At 36.0% G+C, this 17,128-nt stretch overlaps 1 protein-coding gene across 2 annotated transcripts in view; it reads right to left on the bottom strand.

Moving 5' to 3' along the window:
* The window catches only part of Vwde (von Willebrand factor D and EGF domains), a 72,936-nt gene that overhangs the window by 17,269 nt on the left and 38,539 nt on the right, over positions 1 to 17,128 (bottom strand). For both annotated transcript variants that reach the window (XM_063242079.1, XM_063242083.1), the window contains exons 16-21: positions 9,429 to 9,543; positions 7,028 to 7,278; positions 5,938 to 6,157; positions 4,164 to 4,301; positions 1,686 to 1,817; positions 607 to 1,173 (exon numbers count right to left, since the gene is read on the bottom strand). In XM_063242079.1, coding sequence (XP_063098149.1) covers positions 607 to 1,173; positions 1,686 to 1,817; positions 4,164 to 4,301; positions 5,938 to 6,157; positions 7,028 to 7,278; positions 9,429 to 9,543 — 1,423 coding nt within the window. The remainder of the gene's footprint in view (positions 1 to 606; positions 1,174 to 1,685; positions 1,818 to 4,163; positions 4,302 to 5,937; positions 6,158 to 7,027; positions 7,279 to 9,428; positions 9,544 to 17,128) is intronic.

The following is a 17,128-nucleotide window of genomic DNA, read 5'->3' as shown; positions in this document are numbered from 1 at the left end:
AACAACAAAAATAAAGAGCTTATATGTTGTCAAAGCCAACCTTGATTTGTATCAGGTAAAGTAATGCCTATGTAACCAGTATTTGTAAAATTAAAATAATCAAAAGCTGTAAATCTCAAATGGAAGGAATGACAGAGAAACTTACTTAACAAAACCAAACAAATATTCAAAAATTAGTAATTTAAAGTATTAAAATACCATTGTGACCTAAAAAGAACCAGGCAAAATATTGATCAGATCTATATTCATATCCTTTTAAAAAATCTCTTTATCTATTTCAGGACAGGCTCTCAAAGCCTTGCTTTCTATACAAAGAGAAAAGAACACTTAGCAGAGTTGTAGATTATGTGACATAACTCATGCTGAAAGTTTCTACAAGATAGAACAAGATGGAACAAGGTAGATACCTTAGGTACTATATAGAAAGTATGATATAATTTTAATAATATATAATATTCCATTTTAAAAAGTAACTCAGATAGCTCACTTTTTTTTTTCAGAATATGGTGAGCTAAATTAAATCAATAGGTATTAGCAAGTGAAAAAAATGTATCTTCTTAGTAACTTGAGTTTGAACTGCATAGCTGTGCAGGATGTTCACAGTACCTCTGCAACTGATACCATCTCCATAATACCCTGAGGGGCAGCGTCCACATAGGAAGTGACCGTCTGTGGTTGGCATGCAGGAAACACCCGGAAAGCAAGGTGAGTCAGCACAAGTTGATGTGATTAACCCAAACTTTCCTGGTGAAACAGTGATTGTTTCAGCATCTGATGTCACAAACATGTCATCCTTAGGTTGTGTGTAACCTTGGGAAAAACTGTTAATTTGAGAATTGTAGTCTCTTGTCTTTGTATAGATGGTGTTATGAGTAACATCTTTTAGTTCACCACTGTAACCATGTGGAGTCATGCTTAATGAATTACTGCTGGTAACAGGAATTTCTGAATTGTTTAGACTGGTATTTGCTCTGAGAACACGATCCACATATTCATAATCTGTTATTTGATGAGAAACAACCATCTTTGAATTAACCATTTGAGTGGTAACTGATTTTAGTGGCAAATATGAGACGTTCATTGTGTTCAAAAACTTTTTGTTACTGACAGGACCATGAGCAAAGTTTCCACTAATCAGTGAATGTTCTGTTGATGGTGACTGAGAATTCAAACCTAAACAAGCAGAAAGAAATAGAAAGATTAGCCAATGACTTTATTTTGCTCTCCCCAAATATTTGCCATTAACTAATTCCATCCTCAACTTAATTTCTACAATTATACTACACTGTCTACAGCTATAGGTACATTATGAACTATGCTACAAGCCATAAATAAGAAGTTATTAAACTGTTCCTGCCTTCAAAGATATTATAATCTACCTGGATAGACAAGAGAACACAGAATGTTACCTAGTATAAAAGTTAAAGAACAACAATTAATGAGCTTCTGTCAAACTGCCTTAAACGATGTATCATTTATTCATCATGTGACATAAATGAATGTTCTAGAATATAGGTCAAAGGATTCAACTGATTAACAAGAAAAAGGATATATTTTAAACTGCAACATATAAGTTTCAGACAATTTTTCTAAAAGTAAAAACATCTGAGGAATAAATTATGTTGATTTTTTGGAAAACAAATTGAAGGTATTTTCACTAGAGTTGAGCTAAAAGCATTACTTACTAGACACATTTCTGTTTGTTGGCTTAACATGATTCTCTCCTTGTTTGGTACCCTCTTCCTTAATTACATTTTTGTCGGATCCTCTGATAACCACAGCTTGGGTAGTAAATTCATTTAAAATTTGTGTTTCAACTGTAGATCAGTGCATGAAAAAAAAATCAGAGTTAAACTTATAAAACCAAAGCATTGTGAATAAGAACACACAGTATATATGTCATTAAGGTTGAACTCTGCAATTTAAATTTGAAAATCACTTTAGATATCATCTCTTTAGGAAACCCTCCACTATGTATGAAATTGGCACACTGAAGCCCAACCCTAAATGCTGCTCTATTTAGAGACAGGCCTTTAAGAGGTTAATTAAGGTTACATGAAATCAGAAGAGCAGGGCCCTGATCCAGGAGAACATTGACCTCAGGGATGGAAGTGACACCAGATGAACATCCACAGTGGAAAGGTCCAGTGTGGAGACAGCCAACTGCAAGCCAGGAGGAAGATCTCACAAATGCCAACCAAACTAGCACCTTGACCTTCAACTTCCAGCTTCCAGAACTCTGAGAAAATAAATTTCTGTTGTTTGAGTCCCTCCGGCTGTGGAATTCCATATGGTAGCACATGCCAACTCTCGAACCTTTCTTCAGTGTCAAAAACATTCAGTTTATTTCATCCATCTGAATTCCTCCACAGCACCTTGCCTTTCATGCTAGTGAATTTTATGGGTCCCTTTCCCTAGGTAGTTAGCAGTAACTTCAATAATAAGAATTATGCTTTAGTATTTATGTTTATGTTCTTCAACTTAGTGCCTACTATAAACCTAAGTAACCACCGGCAACCAAAATTTCTACTGTAGTAACAAACAATTTCCTAACAAACACAAAGTACTCTGACAATGTTAGGAAACCTCTTAGTTATTCACATGTAATGGGATTTGGTTCAGTTTTCTCTCCTTTTAGAAGTTCACTGAATAAAGTTTCTACTGAGGAAAAGGACTCTTTGGAAAAGACGGACGGATGGATTGTCAATGACCGGAAGCTGTAAATCTTAGGAACTGGATGCTGAAGAGAAAGTATGGACAGCTGACGGAGTAGGGAATCTTCTTGTATTCCCACACTGTGCTCCTCATGCTTGTGGCCTCCATTTCTAGACAGGCCCACCCCATCTCAAGCCACAAGGTGGCATTATGCCATTAATACATTCTTTATCAAAACATTAATACATTCTTTATCATTCAACTATGCCAGATACAGTTTTTTGATATCTGCCTTTTTCTTTTAATCCTTTGAAGTGTAGATATCTGTGATTATTTTTATCCTTTTTCCTCTACATTTGTGCTCTCCCTGTATAATTTTACTCCATATTATGATGGTCAGAATTGTGTGCTTATGTCCTCCCTCTTGAGATTCATGTGGATATACCATAGTCCTTTCCTATGAGAACTGATTCATTATCATTCTTCTCCAAAACCATTTCTTCCCATGTGTTACATGTGCTATGACAGAGTGAGTGAATGAATATAAATTTACTTCCTTGATGTTCTGGAGGCTTGAAATTCAGAGTCAAGGCACTGACCTATGGTTAGTGAACAGCTTTTTCACTTATTGATCATTTTCTCAGTACATTTGCACATGACATTGGAACTCTCTGATGTGTTTCCTTGAAAGATACCAACCCTGGTGTATCAGGACCCCCTTTCATCTCTTCTAATTTTAATTGTTTCCATACCCCATACACAGTCACATAGGCTTCAAGTTCTGAAATTTAGGAGATACAGTTCAGTCCATAGCAATGAGAATGCCAATTCTACACACCCTGTCAGACATATGACACTTAACAATTTTCTTTCCCTTATCATGCTAACTAATCCCAGTCACTAAGTGTCATCTATTTCCTTCTTTAATATCTTTTATTTTTATCTCACTTTAGAGCAGAATATTTTCATTTATTCTTGTACTTCTGAGATATCATGTTTCATACCATGTTTCTCTTTTACTTAAGTCATTCACTGTCAACTCATTTAGGAGGCTGCGGGCCTGGTGGGTCCACGATAGCTCCCAAGGTGTCTTGTGATGTTGCATAGCTCTCTTCCTTTGCTTATGCCATTCCTTCTACCTAGACTGCTTTTCTCTGCTTTGATCTGCTAACACCAGATACATTTCCTGCAGTGTAAGCATCTTATTTTAAGGTTTTTATTATTCCTTCAGTAGACACCATGCCTTGTGTTGTATTCATATTACTCCCTCCAGGTATTTCTTTACCAAGATACAAATATTTTATTGTATTGTGAGATTGTTAATCATGCTCCATCTAATTACATTCTCATCTACGAAGCTGGAGGACATGTCTGATACATTTCTGCATCCTCTGTATTTACTTCAGTACACAGCACTGAATGCACACACAGAATGATGTATGAACACAAACGGAAAAAGGACTGAGTGACTGGAATACTTAAATGCAGCAAAAAACAGGAACTTGTACCTTGACATATTTTCCCATCACCATACAGTCCTTCAGGGCAAGGACCACAGAGATAGGACCCAAAGGTATTGAGGCAACCTACTCCTGGGAAGCAGGGCTCAGACTCACACTCATCAACATCTTCTTGGCAGTTTGTACCTAAATGAAATATAGATCAAGTCTTCAAAGTATTTAACTCAAAATATGGTATATGCCTAATCAGCTTTTTTTAACTCTTAACCCACACAGAGCTGTTACGAATTATATGGAAAAGAATGTTCTATTTTAAATATGTGCTATATCATCAAATATAGCCATTAAGTACATTCCAGTTAATATTTAATCTGACCTTTAAAGTATGTAAGATATGTCCTGTAAGTAAGATAATTTAGAAGTCTAATATTTAAGACAAAATAATACCCTATCACAGAAGAAAGATATTTTATATAAAAACACAGTGATTTTTTTTTTGAAAAAAAAATGTTTTAGAACGGTTATCTGCCTAGCAGAAGGTCAACTTGTTCTGTTCAGTGGTTGTATTATCTGTGAAAACAATGTGTTGGGAAAGCCAATCTTTTTTAAAAAATATTTTAAGATGAAGTGGTAGTCTTTGAAATGCTTAAGAACTTATTCGAATGAATAAATTCATATCATTTGTGCATAGCAGCCTTTATTATTTAAAAATCCATGCAGCAACCAACATTTAAATTCATTCAAATGTTGTCTGCAATAAAGCAGAAGAGTCATCTTCCAACATTCATTTGTCCAAATGCTAAAATATTCACTTAAATCTGATGAAGAAAATGAAATGCTCTGCTTTATTCCATTACAATGTCAACATAGATGTCTTCAAGAAAACTATCAATTTGACAGGTGGATATTTAGTATTTACATCTATATAACAATAATATTCATAAGAGATTTTTAAAAATCATGGGAAATTAAAGGTTGTCAAAACTGGAGTCATATGCATGTTTCTGGAAGAGACATTATAATTAAGGAGGTAGTGCAAATAATAGCACTTCATTTGATTTCAATTCTAATCTATGTATGTGTGCTGTGTGTGTATTATGCTCATGTGTGTCATGTGAATGTGTGTGCTACGTATGTGTTTGTGGCAAAGGAACTGAGCCTGGGGCCTTGAGTTTGCTAGGCCATTGCTTTATCATGGGGCTACAACTGCAGCTCTTCAACTCCAGTTTACACCATAATATTTCTAACTTAGTGAATTATCAATAAAATCTCCCATATTTCTGCTGGCATAATTTCTTTATTTTTCTGTATTATAATGAAATAACATATTTCAATATCTTTTACCCATTAAATATAGGTGCAAGTGTTTATAAACCTGCAATTCATGTTTATTGTTTGCTATTATAGATATAAATCTGGCAAAAATTGAAAAAGCACATATAAGCTATTTACAAAAAATTTAAAACTGCAAAATTTCAAGAGCACAAGCTACTGTAGTTATTAGAATATTTCAAATTTGTATTAAAATCTTTAGGGCCATTCAATTCTTTAACAATAGCACCAACTGTATTTTAATTCTTAAAAAACATATCCTTAATTGCAATTACTAAATGAAGTTACTAAATGTTGAATATTTGATGGTTCTTCATAAAAATAGAGAAATTCCCAATCCAAAAGCATGAAACTAATAATCTACAGTTTTCTTCTTCACTTAACGATGACAAGGGGATTTACTTGAGTGATCTATATACAAATTTTCCAGGGAGCTTCCCTCTTTAACTTAACCATATTTCAATTTAGTTCATGAGAATCCAGAACTTACCTTTGAGCTCAGGTGGACAGTCACAGGAATAGCTGCCCAAAACTCTCGTACATCTGCCAAGGCCACAAGGGTTTGGTTGGCATGCATCAACAGCTACTTCACAAAGACCTCCGTGGAATCCAGGCAAGCAGATACACAGGTAAGCTCCACTCCCCACAGGGAATTTTCTGTCAGGCACGCATGATCCACCATTCAGGCAATCACAAGACTTCACAGTTACCTATAAAAGAAAAAGAGTAAATGTCATACTTCAAACTAAAATTATCATCAGTACGTACCCTAGAAATTACAATGGGCATGTATTACTTAAGAACAAATGTCACTACATCACATATCTTTGAGAGATGTATTTTATATACAATGGTAGTTAAAATAATTTAATAAGAAAATCATGACCACTTTCAAGGGCATAGCCAAAGTAGGCACACTTGGATAGTTTTTTCAAGTAACAGTCCAAGATGATCAAGTTTGATAATGCTAGTAGAATACTTGAGGGGAAACATTCCAGAGGGAAGCAGTCATCCAAGTTATCCCCAAATTCGGAGAGCAAATGATGAATTGCTTGGCTATCTTGCCAGTAGAACCCACCTGCTTTCCACAGTTGCTTCTGTGTGGAAGCACGCCCCACATTTCCAGTGAATACAGCTATGAAAATGTTTATCACTATTTAGAGTTTACAATTGGCGTAATAAAAAGGTCAAGAAACTGTAGTCATCAGTATATTATTTCAAGTCTTATATCTATAATTTTGATTCTAACTCAACATCTGAGGTGCTTCTAGTTGGAAGGCAAAGTCTGTAACAATCAGTCTTACATTCATACAGGTCATGCATGGAAGGGGAAGTGAGTGAATTCTTTATCCTCATCACTATTAAGTGCAGAATAAAACTGTAGATTGTTACCTTAGTTCCATGCTAGATTGGAAATTTTTCAGTTTTTACAAAGAACCATCAAAAATGTTCAGTATTTAGTAACTTCATTGCTTTGCTCTCTGCAATTAAGAATATGCTTTCTGTTTAAGAATTAAAATATAGTTGATGCTGCTGTTAAGGGATCTAGTGACATTTATATACAACATTAGAATTCTGACCTCAACAGTGACTCGAGTTTCAGCATCACAGTCATCACTGAGGTGGAGAGTGAATCGTTGTGCAGCCTGGGACTCTGCTTTCCACGTAAGTAGTCCTGCAGGAGAGATATGTGCTCCTTCTGGACCCAATTCCAATGTAAACTGAACTTCAGAGTTTTCTGGGTCCAAGGCCATGAACTGGTACTCAAAGTTTTCTCCATAAAATGCCTGTAATTTTTCTTGTGATGCTTGCATTACAGGGGATTGGTTATCTGCAGCAGAGAAATCATTTACCCTTGCATATGTGTAGAAAAGGGAAGAAGCGAGATTGATTCTGAGAGTTCTCAGAGACAGACAGGCAATTCGATAAAAGTTAAACTCTGACAGTGACTCTGTTCCTTGCTTTCATTTTATTTAACATTCTCAATAAACTTGATTCCATTCCAAGAGATTTAAAGTAACTAACAATTGTAGACCACAAGCTTTGTTATGAAAGTGTGAAAACAGCATGAAATAGAGAAACACACTTGAACCACCCTGCCTGGATGCATCTCCTCTTCTAAATTACGTCTTAGTGCTGACCATCTCATTGCTTGTGCAAGCATGTGTCCTATGTGTCCTTCTCACTCTAGGATTTTTCCATCCTTACCTTCTTCCTCCTCTTTTTCCTCCTCCTCCTCCTTCTTTTCCTTCTTCACATCTCTTTCTCAATTTATAACTCTCTCTTTGTGATGGACTCTCATTTGACTCCCCTGACCTCTCTTTTCAGTATCCACCTCCACATTGTGTAACTGGCCACCATCAGGCAATGCTTTGATGACCTGAGTTGCTTGGCAATCATGCCAGTGGAACACAACTGCCTTACACGTCGCTTCTGTGTGGAAGCACGAGGTATAAGCTCCTACATGAATAAAGGAGCTGTGGCAGGAGTAAGAGTTCTCTTTGTGCTCATGAAACAATTCAAAATATTTTTTATTTTGTCTTATATTTTAAAAGATCTGCCTTTCTTTCCCACTGGCCAAATGAAGAGTGATACTGCCACAAGCACTTTGCTTGAAGCCAGGAAGCACTGAATCAAGAGACTGTAGCTCTGTTTTCCATTCATTCCCTGCATATCCAGCACAGCAGCTTAATTTATCAATCTTCATCTTCAATATGAAGAGTTAAGAACATAATAATATAAGACCCCTTATATCTCTGAGCACAATCTCTAAGGAAGCAATCATCTTATAAGACTGAAGAACAGATACCAATTGTATTTTCCTTCTCTTGCAATAAATTTCTCCTTAAATTTTCCATTGTCTTCCAAATGTATTCCATACATCTTGTGCTCCAGCAGTGAATCATCTGGCAAATGTTCTCATACAGTAATGAAATATGCACAATGCACAATGTCGTGTATAATAGTATCAGAAAGTACAATGTACATGTAGGTTTCATTACTGTCTTAGACAAAATTACATGGGGCCATGAATATATACTGCATTGTATCTAATAATACTTGATCACATGAGGAAAGAGAACTTAGACATTCAGCTGGAATCATACACACCTGTGTTTAGGAAAGTTATATGGTATGCAACCACATTTTAGGATATTGTTGTGTCAAAAAAAGAATCTCAAAATTAGCCTGGCCATGGTGTCTTATGCCTTTAATCACAGCACTCAGGAGGCTGAAGCAGAAGGATCATTGTGAGGTCAAGTCCAGGTTGGGCTACAAAATAAGTTCAAGGCCAACCTGCACTTAGTAGTGAAACTCTGTCTCAAATAAGAGAAGAAACTCAAAAATATCTGTACCTGGGTATTATACTCATTGTTTCACAGAATGGTGGTGTTGGAAGGCAATGTACAGATTGAATCCAAACACTTTGTTTCACAAATGATGAATCCTTTTTCTTTGGAACATAAATGATCAAATGCCCTGTCATAAAACTCTACAGATGTAAGACTAAGAGTAGGCAATTGTATATAACTGAATTAACAAATCTCACTTCTTCCATTAACAATTCACATTTGCTTTCTTTACCAAACATTAGAATAAATATTTCATAGCCTCATATAGTATGATTATAAAATCATATAAAATTAAGGACTTACTGATAAAGTTCTGAGAAATGTATCATTTGGCAATCCTGCCATCCTAGTGTGTACTTTAAAACAGCTGTCTTTGCTAGGTGATATAATCTTATGAACCCCTCATTCTATATGCAGCTTGTTGTTGAGCAGTGTATCATTGTGCTAAGCATGACTATCTATACAAGAACATTCACTTTACATTTCCTTAAAATGTATAGTTTAAAAGAGATGCTAAATTAACACAGAATTCATCTGTTTTAAACAATTTTATATAACTCCTGGCTTAAAAACTCACTTTCAAAATATACTGCAGAGTAAATAGTTGAGTTAGTAAAAAAAAACTTACTTTCTAAATATGACCAAGTAAATTGAGAGATTTCGGGTCTACAAATCAAACAAGGACTGGTAAGGTTTTTATCCCCTTCAGTGTAGCAAAGTCCATTGATAATGCAACCATTTTCCTGACAGAAGATTTTTGGAAAGGGAAAAGGAAAACATAAACAAAGATAAGCTGTAGTTAGTGTATACAAAAGGTGCATTCTCATTTCTTTTTTGTTTTGGGGGGGATTTTTCTGGTACCAGGGATTGAACGCATGACCTCACACTGACCAGACAAGTGCTTAAACAACTGAGCTAAATAATTGGCCTTCTTTTTGTATTTTTTATTACTAAACTCACAGAAAGAGTGCTTTATAAATAAATAATATCTGATAGAGTGGCACATGCCTGTAATCCCAGATCCTAGGGAAGTTAAGGAAGGAGGACTTTGAGTTCAATGCCTACCTAGGCAGCACAGCGAGACCCTTACTCTAAAGACAAAAATAAAAGTGAAAAATAAGGAAATACAAAATACTGAAATTGACATTTTCCTCTGTATATCTTAGAAATCATATTACTTTGTAGTTATCTTCTTTTTCCCTAGCACCAAGCTTTAGATCAGATCCATTGAATTTATCCACATTTGACAATGATTATCATAACAAAACTAGTTGAAGATGCTGACATACATGGAAAGACTTTTCAATGTAGCAATCATTCTAACTTGGGAAGAAGACTACAGTCTATTTGAGAACCACTGCTCATTTTATGAATCTCCCTTTATATCATTTATAACATTGTACAAACATGGGAACAAAGAATGCCAAAAGAATAAGACAACCTTGAGTAAAACATTTCTGAAATACTTATGAGCATATGGAAATGAAATGTTTGTAGAAAAATAAAATCAAGTAACTTCTCAAGAACCAGAATTTTCTTTTGACGTAAATGACAGCCAATTTCAAGAAAAACAAGATTTAAAATTTAGAATCCGAGAAATTGGGCAGCCGGCGGTGAGTGTCTGCACACCATCCCAAACCCTTGGAATTTAAGATCATGGCTCCCAGTGGTCAAGGAACTCCCAGTTTCCCACCACACTGAACTGGCTCTGCAGGTCTTGGACTTGTCTGGGCCACCCCCAGTGACCCTATATCAATCTGGGGAGCCGGGTGGCCAGAGGTGAGGATCTGCGCACTATCCCGAGCCCCAGGAGTTTAAGATCATTGCTCTCAGTGGTCAAGGAACCTCCCAGCTTCCTGCCACGCTGGACCGGCTCCAGCTCCATAGGTTTTCAACCTTCCTGGGCCACCCCCAATGACCCTCTCTCAATCTGGGGAAGTGAGCAGCCAGAGTCCCAGGAACTAAGAGCATAGAGGACGATTTCCAGCAGTCCCAGGGGAAGCCTTGGAACAACAACTGAAACAGGGAAAAACAGGAAAATGACAAAACAAAGACCAAAATGCAGTCTGAAACCTCCAGCCCATCCCAAGAAGGCTTAGGAGCTATGTACACAGAAGAAAATATATGCTATACACTGAAATACCTGAAATAGTAGTAATAAATGAAATGAAATAATAAATGAAATGAAATAATAATAACTGAAATAAAGAAGCAACTCTTTAGGCTTTAAAGGAAGCTTTAAAGGAATTCAAACTAGAAATAATCTCCCAGGTAAAAGAAGAAATGATAAGAGTAATGAAGGAGATGCTGAACACATCTAAAGAAGTGTTAAAAAATTAGAGGAACAAAGCAAAAAGATAGAATCCCTGGATGAACAATATAAGAAACAAACACAATACATGGAGCAGATTCAAAGAGATATAGAGGAAATCAAAAATTCCATTGAAAGTTGTCAAAACCACCTCAACAAAAATGAAGATAGAATTTATGACTTCGAAGACAAGATTGCAGCTAGTGAACAGGAAGGGAAAGATCTTTTAAAAATAACAAAGAATCAGGAAATAACAATTCAACAGCTGCAAAATGATGCAAAGAAAAACAACATAAGATTGATAGGGATAAATGAAAAAGAAGGAGACAACACAAATGATAGCAAGAGAATATTTAGAGAAATAATAGCTGAAAATTTCCCAAACATGAGAATGGAAACTGACATTAGGATCAGTGAAGCTTATAGAACTTCAAATAGCCATAACCACACCTAGATATATAATAATCACCATCCCAGAAATCCAACATAAGAATAGAATATTAAAAGTTGTTAGAGAGAAAAGACAGATCATCTATAAAGGAAAGCCTATCAGAATCACAGCAGACTTCTTAGCACAAACAATGAAGTCAAGAAGAGCATGGAGTGAAGTATGTCAGATCCTAAAGGAAAATGATTTACAACCTAGACTGATATACCATGCAAAAGAGTTGGTTCTTTGAAAGAATAAATAAAATTGATAGGCCCCTAGCCAGCCATTTTTTAAAAAGGGAAAAAAAGCACAAATTCATGTATTAGGAATGAAAAGGGTGAAATCACTATAGACTCTGTGGAAATACAGAAGATCATCAACACCTGTTTCAAAAACCTCTACTCTCATAGGTTCAATAACACAGAAGAAATGGACGGATTGCTAGAAACATATGAAGTACCAAAGCTGGGTCAAGAAGATGTAAAACTGCTGAATAACCCAATTTCTATTAATAAAATTGAAAATGTAATTAGTTCCTTACCATCAAAGAAGAGCCCTGGCCCAGACAGATTCACTGTGGAATTCTACAAGAAATACAAAGAAGACTTAATGCCAACACTCCTCAAACTCTTCAATGAAATTGAAAGGGAAGAAATTCTTCCTAAGTCATTCCTGGGAGAAATATTACTCTAGTATCAAAACCTGAGAAAGACCAACTAAAAAAGAGAACTACAAGCCAATCTTCCTAATGAACACAGATGAAAAAATCCTCAACAAAACATTGGCAAACAGGATACAGCAAATCATCAAGAATATTATATACCACAATCAAGTAAGATTCAACCCAGGAATGCACGGATGGTTCAACATATGTAAATCAATAAATGTAAATCTCCATATCAATAAAGCCAAAAGTAAGAATCAAAGATCATTTCTAGAGATGCAGAAAAAGCTTTTGATAAGGTCCAACACTTACTGATGATATGAAACTTACAGAAAATTGGAATAGATGGTCTTTATCTCAATATGATAAAGGCCATCTATGACAAACCAACATTCAGCATCATATTAAATGGCCAATAACTGAAGTCCTTTACCTTAAAATCAGGCACAAGACAAGGATGTCCCTTATCACTACTCCTATTCAATATAGTATTAGAAATACTAGCCAGAGCAACTAGACGAGAGATATAAAAGGAGTAAAGATAGGAAAAGGGAAGTTAAATTATTATTTGCAGATGACATGATACTCTACATTGAAGACACTCAAAACTCCATTGAAAGACTCCTAGATATAATAAGTAAATTCAGCAATGTAGTTGGTTACAAAATCAATACTCAAAAATCAATAGCATTTCTATACACTAACAACAAAATCACTGACAGAGAAATAAGAGAAGCCACACCCTTCACACTAGTATCCAAAAAAATGAAATACTTAGGAATTAATCTCATGAAAGAAGTGAAAGATCTATACAGGGAAAATTATAATACCCTGAAAAAAGAAAATGAAGAGGACCTCAGAAAATGGAAAGACATTCCTTGCTCATGGATAGGAAGAGTAAATATTGTGGATATGGCCATTCTCTCAAAACTGTTATACAGATTCAATGCAATCCCAATAAAAATACCATCAACATACCTCATAGATCTAGAGAAATCACTCCTAAAATTCATCTGGAACCAGAAGAGACTTAGAATAGCAAAGACAGTTCTAAGCAACAAAAGCAAGGTAGGAAGCATCACAATCACTGACTTGAAATTATACTACAAAGCAACTGTAGTAAAATCAACATGGTACTGGAATAAAAACAGACCTGAAGATCAATGGAATAGGTTAGAAGATACAACCACAACTACCAATACACGCAATCATGTTATCTTTGATAAAGGGTCCAAACATGTTCACTGGAAGAACGACAGTCTCTTTAATAAATAGTGCTGGAAAAACTGGCTCTCCATGTGCCAAAAACTAGAACTAGACCCATGCCTATCACCATATACTAAATTAAAATCTAAATGGATCTAAGATCTGAATATTAAAACAGAAACACTAAATCTGTTGGAAGAAAATTAGGTAAAAAGCTTGAAGACATAGGGGTAGGTAGAGAATTCATGAACAGGAATCAAACCACATGGGAAATGCTTCCTAGAATCAATAACTGGGATCACCTCTTATTAAAAAATTTCTACACATCAAAAGAAATCTCCAGCACAGTGAAAAGAAAACCCACAAAATGTGAGAAAATCTTAGTGAACTGTCTCTCAAAGGACTTGTGTCTAAAATATATAAAGAATTTTTTTAAAAACCAGACCCCCGAAATTCAAAGACCCCATCCCAAAATGGGCATCTGAGAAGAATACACAGTTCTCAGATGAAGAAATATAAATGGCAAATAAATACATGAAAAAATGTTCATCATCATTACTCATTAGAGGAACGCAAATTAAAACCACATTGAGATTCCATCTCACTCCTGAAAGAATGGCCAGGATCAAGAAAACTACTAACAACAAATGGTGGAGAGGCTGTGGGGAAAATGGAACTCTCCTGCACTGTTGGTGGGAGTGTAGACTGGTGCAACCATTGTGGAGGTCAGTCTGGAGATTTCACAAAAAACTGGGATTGGAGGTCCCATTCGACCCAGCTATTCCACTTCTAGGCATATTCCCAGAAGAACTGAAAACATCATACCACAGTAATATATGTGCACCCATGTTTATAGCAGCACAATTTGTAATAGCCAGATCTTGGAATCAACCTAAGTATCCATCAACTGAGGAATAGATAAAACTGTTATGGTATTTTTATACAATGGAGTACTACTCAGCTATAAAGAATGATCACATTGAGATATTTATAAAAAAATGGATGCAGCTTGAGACCATACTTATAAGTGAAATAAAATCAAACTCACATATATAAATACCATATAGTCTCCCTAGTGTAAGAAATGGTAAGAATACATAAAAATATAGGGTAATCATGATTTCCCATTATAATGCTTTGAAGCCATATAATGTTTTCATTCATTAGTTGGAATGGTTTTATTCTGTGTTGTTTGATTTTATTGTCTGTGACGGTATGAACAGCTATTTTGAAGAAAACAAGACATTATAACAGCCAGTGCTGATTTAATACCATCTTATTTTGAAGTCCTACCATGCTTTTGTTCTTCTGTCTCCATAAGATCTATCATGTTATATCTTATTGGATTTTATTATGTGTGATAGTATAAACAAAAATTTTTATGAACAAAGAGATAATATAGTAACAATTGTTCATTTTCTGTTAGTTGATTCTGAATGCCCTATAATACTTTCATTCTCTTGAATGGTTTTATACTATTTTGTTATGTTTGATACTATAGTGTATGAAGGTATTACTCAAATATTTCAAGGAAAGAGACACTATGGTAGCTACTGTTATGTTGGGTTGTCTTGTAGTGAAACACTATGTTGCTTAAATTGTCCTGTTCTGATCTGTTTTATGTCTTCTTTTATCTTAATCTTTTGAAAATAAAAACAAAATTTTAAAGATTTACAATTTATAAAAATATATCACATTTTAATCTCAGGTGAATAAATTTTATTTGTATAACCCCTTAATTATTAAACATCAAGAGATATTAGGTCCATGACAACTGTTTAAACAGTAATTTACACGTCAGAAAGTCCAATGAATAAACTCAGTATACTGGATAGAGGAAGAGTGTGTCTTAAAGAACTATGTTTAATATGTGCTATTATCTGTAATCAGTATTAGGTGTTTGCAGGGTCCAAAAAATTAAGTTATCAACAATTGTAAAAGTGCTAGCTTTACATATTTTGCAAATTGTATTCAAATGCATGTCATCTGCCTCAAAGAGGACCAGGCTTTATGGTTTAGATGTAAAATATCCCCCAAATTTTCATATTCAGTGGTGTGGATTTTAGAGGTGATTAGATCATGAGATGCCATACTTATCAGTGGGTTAATCTATTGATGATTTCATAGCTGACTGTGCAGTTCAGAAATGGGGGTCTCATCAGAAGAGGCAGGTTACTGGGCACATAACCTAGAAAGATGTACCTCTGGCCCTGCATCTTCCCTTCTTTTTCAGCTTCCATAACATTTTGTCACATCTTACTGCTTTAGAGACAGCTGAACATGTTCTAAATCCACTTAAACTGTGAGCCCTGGGCTTCTGGGAGAACATGGTGGATAGATAGCAGCAGCTTTGGAGGCTCTCTGAGAGACCGCACTTAAAATCCAGGAATGGTGCCAGGCGAGAAATCCTAAGCAAGGGGAGATATACGTTGCTGACCCAGGAACGAACTAAACTAAGAGAAACCAACTGGAAACACAATCCTGGTGATATAACAGGAACAGATAAAGTCTCAGTATGGAAGCTGGACCCTGTGCCACTGGAAGCTGCGATTTGAATTTCCTGCAGCCGCTGCTGCGTCCCAATCATCATGGCAAGGAGAGAGGTGCAAAAGCTCTGAGAATGGGAAGTGGTGAATGGAGTTGAGAGCGGGACTGGCCGGGAGCCCTGCATCAACCTGCGGTGAGTGAACAGATCAGGAACCCTTCCATAGGAGGCTTCAGCAAAGGATATACTGGGACTGGGCAGACTAGCTGGAACAGGTTGTTGCAGTGATTCAGTCACATATTCCCCCCTCAAGTGGAATTGGTGGGGAGTGCCTGGCCTGCGTGACACCACTAAGACCCAGTAGGCTAGCTCAAACCAAGTCCCAGTGCCTGGAGGTGCACCCTAGCAGTGAAGCCTTGGGTAGGTTGACCCAGCATAGGCCGCCCAGGTCACTGTCTCCCTAGTACACTGCAGTGGGCAGGAACACCTAGCCGGCGCAATTCAAACAAACTGTAACCGATAAAAAAAGAAACTGGGCCTCCTATGTTCACTTGTATAAAAGGAACAAAAAACATGGGAAGAGGGAGTAACAAGAAAGGGTCCTCGGCCCCCAATCCTCAGAAACATGCAATATCAGACACGGCACCAATAGACATAAAGCGCTATCTCCAGAGCCTCATAGATGAGTTCAGGAATGAAGTTATTAATGATCTGAAGCAAGATATAAGTACAATAGTTAGAGAAATGCTAAGCACCTTCCAAGAAAAAAACATATGGTGGAATGGAAGAACAAAAAAAAAGGGGGAGAATTGTTTGATGGAGAAAATAGAGAAAACAGAATATGTTAAGCAGGTTCAAAGAGATTACTAGGAAACTAAAAACTCCATGGAAAACTGGCATAACAGCTTGAAAGAAACTAAGGAGAGATTATCTGAACTGGAGGGCAGATTTGTAATATGGGAGCATGAAATGAAAAACTTCTTTAACAAAAAAACAAACAGCAACAATACAAAGGCTAGAAGATGATAAGACGATCTATAACTTAAGAATTAAGAACATAAAAGAAGTAGGGACCCAAACAAATGGACTACAAAAGCTATTCACAGAAATAATCCAAGAGAATTTCCCTAATTTAGCAAATGGTAAAGATACTCAGATGTATGAGACATACAGGACCCCAGCCACCTACAACCCAAAGCTACACCCAGGCATATAATAATCAAAATTCCAGA

Source organism: Cavia porcellus, unplaced genomic scaffold (assembly GCF_034190915.1).
Source record: "Cavia porcellus strain 051 isolate PalLab524CR breed Dunkin Hartley unplaced genomic scaffold, mCavPor4.1 scaffold_2, whole genome shotgun sequence".
NCBI classification, from domain to species: Eukaryota; Metazoa; Chordata; class Mammalia; order Rodentia; family Caviidae; genus Cavia; species Cavia porcellus.
This window is presented reverse-complemented; position numbering and strand designations above follow the sequence as displayed.